General features: G+C 38.0%; 1 protein-coding gene across 10 annotated transcripts in view; it reads right to left on the bottom strand.

The window, feature by feature from the left end:
- The window catches only part of LOC126272212 (S phase cyclin A-associated protein in the endoplasmic reticulum), a 554,765-nt gene that overhangs the window by 473,254 nt on the left and 67,153 nt on the right, over positions 1-14,358 (bottom strand). For 5 of the 10 annotated variants that reach the window (XM_049974904.1, XM_049974905.1, XM_049974898.1 and 2 more), the window contains 2 exons: positions 10,963-11,149; positions 2,928-3,106 (listed from right to left, as the gene is read on the bottom strand). In XM_049974904.1, the coding sequence (XP_049830861.1) occupies positions 2,928-3,106; positions 10,963-11,149 (366 nt within the window). The remainder of the gene's footprint in view (positions 1-2,927; positions 3,107-10,962; positions 11,150-14,358) is intronic. The other 5 variants (XM_049974906.1, XM_049974908.1, XM_049974902.1 and 2 more) reach the window with 1 other exon arrangement.

Here is a 14,358-nt window from a genome sequence, read left to right as displayed (position 1 = left end):
AGTGGAGTGATGTGCAGACACATTTTCATTTAATTTTAATTTCTTTAAAAAAATTCCTTAATAAATAATTCTGATTTGATTGGCAATTATTGCAGAAATCCTCAATACCAAGCTGTCTCATATAATAATTGGTTTCTTTTCATAACCATTTTTCTTTAACAACTTTAGTGTTAGATAAAGCAGATGAAGCATTTTGTGCACACCAACAATGCACTCTGAGCTAAGTTTTTCAGGTTAACCAGTGCACTTTGGAAGATGAGCGAGTACACTGGATTAGGGTAGCTGCACAGTATGCTTGTAAATGGAATGGTGCACAGGTAACATCTTTGTCTTGAAGAAACACACTTGCGAGCAATGTGAAGTGGGTTGGGGAACCAGAAAATGACGTTTTTATACATTAAATTCAAACAGATAAATTGTTAACAAGTTTTTATGTGATATTAATGAAATTGTTAACAAGTTTTTATGTGATATTAATGATGAAATCACCCTTGTTATCACAACTTTTTGCCATTAGTGTGCAAATTTATAATGTCGGATCGATGTAAATTGATTGGTTTTTGAGCAAACTATCTGGAGAGGACATGAGCATGATCCAAAGTTTCACATTTTTTGCCAGTTAGATAATGTTCTAGCAATCAAAATACATGACCATCTGAACATAATCCCCATCCCGATTCACTAATTTTTTCCAGGGTTGGACTTGCACATTGCAGTCTTGCATTATCATATTGCAATAACATCTTTTCTGTCAACAGTTGCTGGACACTTTTCAATTACAGATTGATTTACTCAATCCAGTTGTTCACAGAAGAGGTCTGCATCCACAATTTGTCCAGGGTTTCGCACTTCAAAATGAACAACCCACGAATATTTTACCAAGCAAAGAAAGGCAGTTATTTGGTGTGTAAGCTTGGATTAGCTGTAGTTTGTGAGGATTCATTAGCAAACAGCCACTGTCTTTTGCATTTGGGATTATTATAGAGGGCCCATTTTACGTCTTCAGTGGACAAGCAATCAAAAACCACTTCTGTATTGTGCTGCTGAAGTAATATGTTACATGGGGTGGATCAGTTAGCTTTGTTTATCTTTACCAGTCTGCTGGAAACATTCTTGGATGCTCAAACAGGGTTGGTGAAGAGTGTTTAACAATTCCTCAATTGTCTAGCATGGATTTGCTTCTACTTCCACCCTTAACATGTCATTGTCTAAAGTTGTTGGTTGTTCAGACTGATATGAGTTGGAAAGGTCAAAATTACCAGATATGAACTTAGAAAGCCAGCTTCAGCATTTGCTAATGTCTAATGAACTTGGATAAACTCTACAAACTATTTTTTTGGTACAGCCATTATGTTACTGCCCTTGTGGCTGTTATGTTACAACCCTTGTGAATCTCAAAAAGCATACAATACTGGATATGTACCTCTTCTGATATTTCACTGGTCATTTCACCATAACTTGGGGGAAAAAAACCAAAATTTAATTATTTATGAATAAACATGTCACTCTAACATTAAAAAGTCTTTGGTATGACTTTGAAGTACACAATGAGCTGATATATGATAAATGAATATCAACAAGCACAGAAACAACTTTACTTTCTGCTCCCGTTAATAGGAAGTTTAGTTTCATATGTGGATGTAATTCATGTAAAGTATTTTATGAACAAATATTGTAATTGTTATGAACTTTAAGTGTGTTATTCGTGACACAGTAGGTGGTACTTTATTGTACCGCTAGTTAGCAATTTTATAGCTCTTACTGCTGCATAAATCATTTATAAGAGCTACTGCCATCTGTATCAAAAATTTAAAAGTTGACTGCCTATGTAGTAGCATCATGAGCCTTAGCCTACTCGCTAGTAAGTCTATTACAGTCTCATATCAAGAAACACAAACTTATGACCTGAGTACTGCTTCTACGCAAGGACATCCACCTAAGACACCAGGCAGGTGAACAATTAGAAACTGTGTGTTCTGTATTAATGTGTAAGAGGGCAACTATGACCCCTTGCATGTTCTTTATTTCAGTATAAATGTGGAGAGATGCATGTAGGAATATTTAGCAAGAACAGTGAACAGGTGTAGCTGCAAAAGTAAAATGTGACCAAACCATATTTGTACATGTATATAGTATTTTAACTGCATGAACCGGTGCAGCAAATGATTAATTATTACCTCATCACAAGTGCTGAGCATGAACCAAGGCTAACACTTCAAGTTTAAATTAGGCTATCAACTATGTCAAATTAGTACTCATGTGCACAGTCCTCAGATTATGGAGTGGTATCATTATGAAGATTTCATCATACAACTCGACCTAGCATTGCAGAAGCTAACAAGGGTGAGCAGGGCACAGTGAATGAGACACTGTAATGCCATACAGGGTGCACAAGCATAAGTGGCATCAGCACTGGATGTCATGTCAGCCCCGTGCATACATACTTAAGCCCTGCCGATATCTCCACTTTCCCCATGCTGATGGAGGAATTTGTTTTGTCTTTTTTATGTACATGCCTGATGCACAGCATTGCTACTGGTACTCTGGTACTGCCACCACCACCACCACCACCACCACCACCACCACCACCACCACCACCTAGAGAGTACTTCAGCAGCAGTTACATATAACTCATTTGCACTATGCTCTTGATTTCTCTAATACTCAGTGCTTTACCCATCCTCACTTTCTGTAGCTTTTCTTTCCACCTCTTGCCTCTTTTGATGAGAAGGAAGAAACCATTAAGTTTGATACCTTGCTATATACAAAATTTCAAAGTATTCTGTCTTGTATATTGTAGATATGTTTCAGTATGTACAACTGTTCCATTCACCCTCAATATCATCAAAAGCCTTAACACCAAAAGCTGCACATGGTAAGTCTTTGTTTCATATATTATAAGTGAAGGAGAGGAAAATTACACTCACCACTGAAAGTGCCAATGCTGGAAGCGACGACGCAGCAGTTGGCTGGTTAAAACGCAGCTGTGCTCGGTACCTCATACCGCTGAGCCGTGAGAGTCCTTGCCCTGCAGCGACCTTACTCGTTGGAGATACACGTGATGAGCGGGAACGGCCTTTCACTGTTTCCCAGCCTTGAGTATCATCTGTATTGAATGAAGTAACATGCTAATAAAACAAAAGTCACTAAACTCTTTCATCACATTCCATAGATGTCGCTTATAAGAAAACCTCGAAAGGTGTAGAATGAGCCAAGGTACACACACCAACACACACACAAACACACACACACACACACACACACACACACACACACACACAAACAAACAACAAAATAAAATAAAACTGTACAAGTGCACCAATAATTAACTATCATTCTAAGACTTACTTTTCAGGCCATTAAACAAGTTTGTACAGCAGAAAGACAAATTCTATTTTTTATCGTTAAAATTAGTGTTTCATTTGCCATAAATCTGCATTTCAAAGCATTGCCATTTCATAGATAGTGGACGATAGATCTGCATGGTAGTGACCACTAGAAAACTTTAACTTTTGAAAGTACTTCAACTTTGGCTCTGTCTGGATCAGGGTGTAATATGGACCCCAGGTGATCCCAGGTGAAAATAGACTATACCCTGAGTGAAAGTACATTTTTTCCATGTTAAGTGACAATATACTTTCCATCGGACCTGTGAGACTTATCAATCCGTTGACTGGTATAAGTTTTATACACTTTAGGGGTTGGAACCCAACAAAAAACAATGCACTTTGGAAAGATTTTTGAAGTGCAGCAATATGTACACTGCATAGTTTTGTGTTATGAAAGTATAAATATGAATTCCACCAAATAGAAAACAGTAGCTTCCAAAGCACTGAAATCGAGATTGTGGTGCACTTTTGTCCGCCAATCATAGCTTATGTCATGTGATCTCGCTTGCCAATGACAGCAGATATTTGGAGCATAGAACACGTTAAGGAGCATGAACACACGAATATGAACAGTTAAGAGTTCAAATTAATATACATACAGAATAGCAAATACAATAACTGTCGTCAAAATTTGTTGCTTCCCCCCTCCTGAGGGTGTTATTACACAGCGTCCCAAGAGCACAGCTTAAATTGCAGTGGCTGAATAATTCTGACAAACAAGATTTAAAATTATATATTTCATTACTGCGCACCGAACATTTTTTAGGTTACCTGGTTGTATACATGTTCCGCCGAGCACTTCAACTTTTCCATAGAAAAGCCATTTAGTATGAAATTGCTCAATATCTCACTTCACACTTTTTTGAAGGATAATTGCACTTTTTGCCATTGTTATTTTATAACCTGTAATCTATGAAAGAACTAAAATAAATATGAAAAACAAACCTTGAAGCTTTGTCGCTTTTAGCATGTGTTATCCTGCAAGATATATTATAACAGAAATTTTCCAGTAAAATTTTAAATAATGGCATAAATGGGTGTCTCTGGGCCTGAAAATTTTCTAAGTGGCTGGTTTTCCTGTTGCTGTAACTCAGAAGAACTACTATGCCTTATAAACTTTCTAAATTCACTTCATATCTCTCCAAAACATCATCAATTATCAGTTACAAAGCACCATGTAAGCTAATTCTTAATTGTGTTATGTCAATGATAAATTTTTGATAGACTCCTACAACAGCCAGCAGGAGAACTGTGGAAATCCATTGTGTGGACCAGTGTCATCATTTTGCTTAATAACTACTGTAAAATGGAAAATGACAAGTTACAGAGATTATTAAACATTTAAAAAAACACTGAAAACTGTTTCAGAAGAACATGTTTCAAACAGAGAAATTAAAAAGAAGTGTGCATAGATTTTGCCACTCGAGTTTTGCTGCTTCCTGCAAGAAGTTTAAAAGTTGTTTGCCCACATTTGTGCCTGTACTTGTTGACTTATTTGATCAGAAATATATTCAGTGCATTTATTAATCTGTTGAATGATTCTTCTTTTGGTTCTGTTCTATTGTTTCATGTATGTAGGGATTTTTCAGAAGAGTGAAAAGTCTGCTATTATCAGCTCTGTTTATTCTGATTTACTTTTATTGTTGGTGAGTGGTGTATTTGCTTTACAAGTTCCACTAGTGTCAAATGCCATGTTTTGTACTTAGACACACCTATGTACTTTTTGTAGATTTTGTCAGGTTTCTGCTGGTCATTCCCAGACACATCTCAGAGTTCTGACAGCTTAATTGGTAGACACCTGACGTCTGAATTTCAATCCCAATTTCTGTACCAAATTTCGAATGTTTTAAGCTGTCTCAGTACCTAACATTCTCAATACATATCCCACTTTGTCTATACTTCTAATACAGTGAAGTGCATCTAGTCTGCAGTTTCATTTTCAGTTTCCAGTTTCTGACTGTGATGTATTGTCAGCGTGTAAGCATAGTTGTTAGCTTTCCGAGGTTACTGTATGTTGACGGTCCTGCTGGTTCCTTTTTCTCCTTAATACTGAGAACATGTATATTAACCTTCTCCTCGTATATGGTATTCATGTACAAAACTACTCTTTAAAATTGGCACCTTCTGCCAACAACATTATTTTCCCAATTGGCTGTGTATTCTCAATTTGTTGTTCAAGGGCTGTATTTAGTCTCAGACATAGATATAATACATTTGCTTTCAACAGCAAATCTTAATCTTATAATTAGTGTTGTCACTGGGTTTTTCTGTAACAGTTAATTTGAATAGCAAATCTTTGCCATTTTGTTGTCGAGTTGTGCTAGGTGAGGCGTGTTAGTATATTTTTGGTCATTTAGCACGAGTCAGTTATTTTATTGTGACAAGTATGCCATGTATATATTTCTTTTGAAAAGTCACAGCTTAGGAGTTATTATTATTATTTACTATTATTATTACTGTTCTTTCTTCTTTTTCCTGGACTTATGACCTGTCTTCATGTGTTTGACATGTTGTTATGGATCTGATGACACTAGTGGTACAAGGTGGTCCAGTGCCCTTCCTGTCACCACTTCCAACCTAAACTACATTCCCTCACGCACTGTGGAATAAAAGTCTCATCAGGCCACCAATTTGGCATTATCTGAAGAGAGAAAAAATTGTGATTTGGCTGATCACACTTACACACCTTCAGTCCGCTACCGTCTAGTTTCTGTGTTGTTTGGCTCATGAGTATGTGCAGATTTGTGTGTTACTGTGAACAAATGTTTTCTGTGAAGTACCCAGTTCCTTCAAGTTCCCTTTCCAATGTTTGCTCAGAAACTGGTTGAGATAGCTTGCTTTCACTGAAACGAGCAATTCCTGTTGGGCTTGAAACTAATTCTCATTAAGGTGTTTGACATCCCAACTGGTTTCAGACAGTGAACTGTACCATTTACTTTTTCTTGTGGTTAGAGTGCCCATTGTCAAGTGAGTTTTATGGTAACAGATGCTTATAGTCTCTGGTACTTATCAGAGAATATTAAGAGACATGGACATTTAAACTCCCACACGACTGCGGAGACAGAGCTCAACTTTTTAGGGGAAACAGAATACTTAAAGATACGGAATATCACCATTTCATGTTGGATATTCATCTGTGACAATCTCACCTATACAAATGACTGTCTTGCTTAGTTCTCCTGATTTCAGTGGCTAGGTGTGTGGCTGGTGCCTTTACACAGTGGAGGAGAATGTCTACAGCATGTTGGGGAGTGACTTCATCCACAATACGGCAATGAGTTTCATCTCATAGGTCAACAAAAAACAACTGCAGTGTACAGCAGTACTAGGACTGTCACAATGGTTGACAACTTGTGGTGCAATAGTCACCAAATATTCATCATCTTCCTCTGCAGCAGCATTTAAGTCCAGAGCATGCAGAGTGAAAACTGACTAGCATGTTGTCCTCTGTGCTGCAAATGTCTTTTCTTCTGTTGAGTGTTATCTCAGGTGGAGGAGTTGCTTGTACCTGTGTTGGTCAGATGTTGGATTGGAATGGATTGTTTGGGGAAAAGAGACCAAACAGCGAGGTCATTGGTCTCATCAGATTAGGGAAGGACGGGGAAGTAAGTCGGCCGTGTCCTATCAAAGGAACCATCCCGGCATTTGCCTGGAGCGATTTAGGGAAATCACAGAACCCTAAATCAGGATGGTCGGTCACGGGATTGAACCGTCGTCCTCCCGAATGCAAGTCCAATGTGCTAACCACTATGCCACCTCGCTCGGTACGGTCAGATGTTGGATTGTTGTTTGACAGTGGTGGCGTAATTCCGTGTTGGCTGTATCCATTCTTCACAGCGCGTTCCACTTGTAGTGGAGATTGGTGTTAATGATCAATGCGTCTATTCTCTAGCAGTCACTATAACTTCCTGATGTATGGGATCTATGTTAATGGCTGCTATGTAGTCGGATTAAGTCGGGTTGGTTGGTGAAGGAGACCAGACAGCGTGGTCATCGGTCTCATCGGATTAGGGAAGGATGTGGAAGGAAGTCGGCCGTGCCCTTTCAGAAGAACCATCCTGGCATTTGCCTAGAGTGATTTAGGAAAATTACGGAAAATCTAAATCAGGATGGCCGGACGCAGGATTGAACCGTCGTCCTCCCGAATGCAAGTCCAGTGTTTAACCACTGCGCCACCTCGCTCGGTGGCTGCTATGTCTTATGGTTAATGGCTGCTATGTCTTATGCACTGGGTGCAATAGTTCTCGCTGCCATAAAATGTTTTATCTCTGTCTTTATGACCTGGTGTGTAAGAGACATGAGATCATGGAGTTCCTTCAAAACTGCTATAGGGACCACATTTGGAAATCAATCATAGCTCTTTCGTCCAACTCTCTTCCTTGTATTTCCTTGATATGCTGGCACCACTTGATGAATTCTTTTGCTGTTGTGACATGCCTTACCAGAAGAGGTGCATGCTGTCTGCAACTCCTTTCATAAAATGTGAGATTAGTTTGTCACACGCAGATTCGCAATGTTGCAAAGGAACAAAACATTCTGCATGTAAGACTGTGTTGTTTTCCCACGACATTGGGCCCTGTTCTTTAACTGTTCTGCTAAGACAACTTTCTGTCGATTGACACTAAATGTTTGCTTCAGTTAGGTCTGGAATTTGCTGCAGTTATTGAACTTCTCTTCATTGTTATCCAGCTACCAATGGGCTGTGGTGTCCAAATAAAAGTATACATCTGCCAAACACATCATATAACTAATTAATGGAAAATCTCATATAAAGATGTGAAACAATTACTGACAAAGAGATAGAGGGGCTGGCCATTACTTACCTCAGCTCAGTACAGCCGATAGAAACACAAAAAACAACCGAAAATTTAAGTTCCTAGCTTTCGGAATAAATGTTCCTTCATCAGGGAGGAGAGAGGAGAAAGAAAGGGAAGAAGGGAAAGTGGATTTAGTTACTCACAACCCAGGTTATGAAGCAACAGGGAAAGGAAAACAGGGAGGGTAGCAAGGGTTGTGAGTAACTAAATCCACTTTCCCTTCTTCCCTTTCTTTCTCCTCTCTCCTCCCTGATGAAGGAACATTTATTCCGAAAGCTAGGAACTTAAATTTTCGGGTGTTTTTTGTGTTTCTATCGGCTGTACTGAGCTGAGGTAAGTACTGGCCAGCCCCTCTATCTCTTTGTCAGTAAACACATCATATAATCACACAGGTTGTATTTGGCAACGTGGTCAAATCTTTTTGGACATTCCTTCAGGTGCTGACCAGAATCTTCTGGAAAATACAAATGGATTCTTGATGTGTAGCTGACTTATTTTTGGCTTGGAATCTACTAGTCTGCTGAATATAGCCTTTGGAATGACGTCCTGTTCAGTTCCTGTCACTGCAGGCGACAGATAATTTTTACGTTGCCTAATTGAAGCCACAGTGATGTATATGTTTTGCAATACCTGGCATCTCAAACAAACAATGTCACATTGTACTCACACTTAAATGAAAATCCAAAAGCAGGGTTGTCAATGCAATACAAAACTTATCATTGAAAGTATGTCTATTATGGACACCGCATTACAGCCAGTTCCTGAATAGAGTATGCAGCTATTTATACAAACATCAAATATTCTAGAAAACTGATATTTATACGTACATTGAATACTTAAGAATATACAAACATTATGAACCCAGATATTTCAACAGCCTACTGATGAGTACTAAATAATTGCTGGTGGTCAGGTTTGGGACAGCAACCAGCAGCATACCAGACAGTGACAATAATGATTATACCACACTGTGTGTCATATCATTTCCACTGAAAAATCTCACACCAGGTGATACATTGTCAGAGACTATGCAGCAGCAATAGTTAGGCAATGCCTTTAACACAACCTTTCTCTCTGGGATGCTAGCCTAGCAAGATATGCAGAAGTAATGAGGAGTTTGCATTGCAGGAGAGGGGTACTGTCAAAATTGACACTGTGAGGGCACGTTGTCACTCTGGATAGCTCAGCCAGTAAGAGTGTTACTTAACACTGAGCCAAAATATGTTGGTTTCAATGTATGTATGTGAAAACAATTGCTTTTGTGTCAAAGAGTAAATCATAGATCAATTACAAATCCTGATATGCATGTTGCAACAGCAATGAAAAATGTCCCCAGAAGAGAAAGACAAACAGACAACAATGAAGGACCAGAAAGTTCAGTGCACTACAGCAAAGCAACAAACAATGTAACAACTCAATGCACTCCAGCATGGGTATTCCACTCTGCAGCAAAAAGTCCACTGTTTTGAAACTTCCTAACAAATGAAAACTGTATGTCAGATCAAACCTCTTCCCATGGGAATGACTGAAATAAGGTGCACTGAGATAGGGGTCTGACATAACACCTCAGTTTTGATCTGGCATAAACTTTTAACTTATATACTGCTCCTTCTTCCTTTATGTGACAAGTAGACAACTGTTGCAAAGAAGAATGTTAAAGTGATTTGTAACAATCTATTTTGATGTATGAGGAATTGAAACTTACACCAGATCTTTCAATATTCCCCAAGTAATTTAGAACCCTCAAATATATCTGTGATTTTTCCAGGTAAGCTAAAATTTAGCTAAGAATTCAAAGCAAAGAATTTGCGGCACATTCCTGTAATAGATGTGGCAGTGTTCTCTGCCTAGAAAGATTTCACATAAAGTGTCAAAAACTTAAATGAATGTGTCATGGAAAAATTCAATGTAATTAACAAAGAAATCTTTTTTTGTACATGCATTTCATATAAGGCAAGTGTACTTGTGCACAGCTGTATTTTATAATTCTTCTGGTGTTCTGTATTGATTATTTGTAATCTCCCAGTCCATCTTCTCTTGAAATTCTGTGAAAAGGCCCATGAACCACCAATGGCATCAGTGACCTCTTTCCGTAAGAGTGGCTGGGACAAGCAGCATTTTAACTAAGAGGCAAGTTTCACAATTTGTTGTTTACAACCTCCTGCTTAATGGACATACGTTTTTTCCCATAAAATGGAAATGAACTGCAAGGAGATTACATATTAAGGCACAATTTGTGTCTACTGTGCACTTCTGCTGCTGTATTAACTTGAAAATTTTCACAGACTCCCAGACAACCTGGCATCTAAAAGATTAAGAATTTTACCCTTTCCATATGTGAGCAGATGAATGTGTCTGGAAGTTTAAGTTTCTGGACTATTTTCTCTGCTAAGGCATGTCAGTTTAAACTGCTTGAATAATATACAGTGTATCAGATCAGATGATAAATCTCTCACTGGCTGGAATTTCATCTGGAAGACATAGCCCTAAGTCATGTCACAAAAATAGGTTGAGTATCCAATGGACTGACCCCTCTTACACATTACTGTTGTAAATGAACAAAAATTATACTTTTCCATTACATGAACATATGCTTACTTTAAATACATGATAAAATTCCAACAAATCAAAAAAAGAAAAGAATGCACCAAGTGGGCTGTAAAAATGTGTATGACCAAAAGTACATGGAAATATTGACTAGCATGAAATGTGGAGATAGCTGTCACTAAAGTAATAAAGCAATTTTTGAAGCTTACCATCATCAGCAGTGCGTGGCAAAACCTCAACAGAGACTGTGGTAGGTTGCTTCACCTTGTCAGAAGATGTTGAGCTGTTTAATGAAGAACTTGATCCTACAGGGCTATTCTTCTGTGTCCTGACTAAGTTTTCCTTTCCAGGAATACTACATGCCTGCCGACTCTGCTGATTTGGTGTTCTAACCTGCTTTATGTAAGACATCAAGGTCACTGTTATCGCTAGAGTACAGGTACAAAGGAAATGTGTACAAATAGATAAAGTGTCCAAATTAATATGCAGTCTTGGTAGTAATATAGGTGCTGACACTGAGAATAGCAGTTAATTGATATATACAATGGAAGATGAAAATTACATCTTAACTTAAAATTTTTTCAATGTTATGACTACCAACCAATACAAAATTTTAGGATGGAGTATTGTTGATCTTAATAGCTGCACAGTAATACCTGTATATTTCACCTATAAACATGTTTCAGGCTTAGCCAACTGTCAACACATCAGACAAGAGACAGTACACAGTAATGTAGTTTTACAGACGTCATGTAACTAAAGCTCCACCTCAAATGGATAACAGACTTTACAACTTGGCTATACTGGCATATGATATTGCCAGAACACGTGATGTGTGATCTCTATGCCACTGCTTTTGATTTTTCTAGTGATCACTTTCTTGTGGACTTTGGTTTACAGTTAATGTTATGTTTGAGACATGAACCTCAATTGAAACTATGAAGAATGAAATACCGGTGTGGATGAAACATACTTATGTGCAAACAATGGAGCCTTTTCGTTATGCCTATCTGTAACTCAACCTTTCCGCTATATGGTGAGTAGCAATCTATCCTTTTCATAATACTGAAAAAGTATGGGTCAAATTATGAAAGTACATATCAAAAACATTCTTAAGTTAATGTTCTTAAAATTTTTGTATTTGTTATGTTGTCCACATATGAAACTACATATGTAAAAATATTTCACCTTATTCCAGTTTGGGACTATTTTCTGTAACTGAAGAGTATATTCAATGCTTTAGTGATAAACCCAGATCGAAATATAATGCATAAGAGGAATTTATCAAATTTCTTGTTATTTTTGGTATGTGCAGCTGATCACTGTCATCTCTATTTCTCGAAATACTTTTTAACCTATTACCTGACTCCTGCACTCGTATCACCACTTTTATACAAGTCATACAGTTAGCAGCCAAAAAATGCTGATTCAACCAATCAATTTTTTTGAACATTTTAAAAGCACAAAACAATATTATGACAATCTGACATTCTCCTAACAGCCAGTGATTTACTAATAGAAAAAAGAAGTTAAAGCACAGTTTACACAAGGCAAGTATCACAGTGACACAGTGCCATTACTCGAAATTTTACATACTCCCTGCATATAAACAATATTACCAGCCCCAATCTGTTGGCCCAACTAGCTGCCCAGACCATACTTCATCTTCTGCACTTCTACAAGCATATTAAATATTTTACATTTTAGTACAAACAAATAATTTTCATTACCGAAGGCATTTTAAATCCATATTTGCAACTACAACAATTATAAAGCAATTATGGACATTGTTGTTGTTGTTGTTGTTGTAGCCTTCAGTCCTCAGACTGGTTTGATGCAGCTCTCCATGCTACTCTATCCTGTGCAAGCTTCATCATCTCCCAATACCTACTGCAACCTACATCCTTCTGAATCTGCTTAGTGTATTCATCTCTTGGTCTCCCTCTATGATATTTATCCTCAATGCTTCCCTCCAATACTAAATTGGTGATTCCTTGATACCTCAAAAATGTCCTACCAACCGATCCCTTCTTCTAGTCAAATTGTGCCACAAACTCCTCTCCTCTCCAATTCTATTCAATACCTCCTCATTAGTTATGGGATCTACCCATCTAATCTGCAGCATTCTTCTGTAGCAACACATTTCGAAAGCTTCTGTTCTCTTCTTGTCCAAACTATTTCTTGTCCATGTTTCACTTCCATAGATGGCTACACATTCAAATACTTTCAGAAATAACTTCCTGATACTTAAATCTCTACTGGATGTTAACAAATTTCTCTTCTTCAGAAACGCTTTCCTTGCCATTGCCTACATTTTATATCCTCTCTACATCGACCCTCATCAGTTATTTTGCTCCCCAAATAGCAAAACTCCTTTACTACTTTAAGTGTCTCATTTCCTAATCAATTCCCTCAGCATCACCCAACTTAATTCGACTACATTCCATTATCCTCATTTTGCTTTTGTTGATGCTGTTCTTATATCCTCTTTTCAAGGCCCTGTCCATTCTATTCAACTCTCTTCCAAGTCCTTTGCTGTGTCTTACAGAATTACATGTTATCGGCAAACCTCAAAGTTTTTATTTCTTCTTCATGAATTTTAATACCTACTCCAAATATTTCTTTTGTTTCCTTTACTGCTCGTTCCATATACAGATTGAATAACATCAGGGATAGGCTACAACCCTGTCTCACTCCCTTCACAACCACTGCTTCCCTTTCATGTCCCTCAACACATAACTGCCATCTGATTTTTGTACAAATTGTAAATAGCCTTTCGCTCCCTGTATTTAACCTAGAGAGTATTCCACTCAACATTGTCAAAAGCTTTCTCTAAGTCTACAAATGCTAGAAACGTGGGTTTGCCTTTCCTTACTCTATCCTCTAAGGTAAGTCAGTATTGCCTCACGTGTTCCAATATTTCTACGGAATCCAAGCTGATCATCCTTGAGGTCGGCTTCTACCAGTTTTTCCATTCGTCTGTAAAGAATTCGTGTTAGTATTTTACAGCTGTGACTTATTAAACTGATAGTTCGGTAATTTTCACTTCTGTCAACACCTGCTTTCTTTGGGATTGGAATTATTATATTCTTCTTTAAGTCTGAGGATATTTCACCTGTCTCATACATCTTGCTCACCAGATGGTAGAGTTCTGTCATGGCTGGCTGTCCCGAGGCTATCAGTAGTTCTAATGGAATGTTGTCTACTCCCAGGGCCTTGTTTCGACTCATGTCTTTCAGTGCTCTGTCAAACTCTTACGGCAGTATGGTATCTTCCATTTCGTCTACATCTACATTCTCTTCTATTTCCAGAATATTGTCCTGAAGTACGTCGCCCTTGTATAGACCCTCTATATACTCCTTCCACCTTTCTGCCTTCCCTTCTTTGCTTAGAACTGGGATTCCATCTGAGCCCTTGATATTCATACAAATGGTTCTCTTTTCTCCAAAGGTCTCTTTAATTTTCCTGTAGGCAGTATCTATCTTACCCCTAGTGAGATAAGCCTCTACATCCTTACACTTGTCCTCTAGCCATCCCTGCTTAGCCATTTTGCACTTCCTGTCGATCTCATTTTTGAGCCATTTGTATTCCTTTTTGTCTGCTTC

Source organism: Schistocerca gregaria, chromosome 5, assembly GCF_023897955.1.
Source record: "Schistocerca gregaria isolate iqSchGreg1 chromosome 5, iqSchGreg1.2, whole genome shotgun sequence".
In the NCBI taxonomy this organism is placed as follows: domain Eukaryota; kingdom Metazoa; phylum Arthropoda; class Insecta; order Orthoptera; family Acrididae; genus Schistocerca; species Schistocerca gregaria.
The sequence above is the reverse complement of the archived record's forward strand: the minus strand, read 5'-3'. Positions and strand labels throughout refer to the sequence as shown.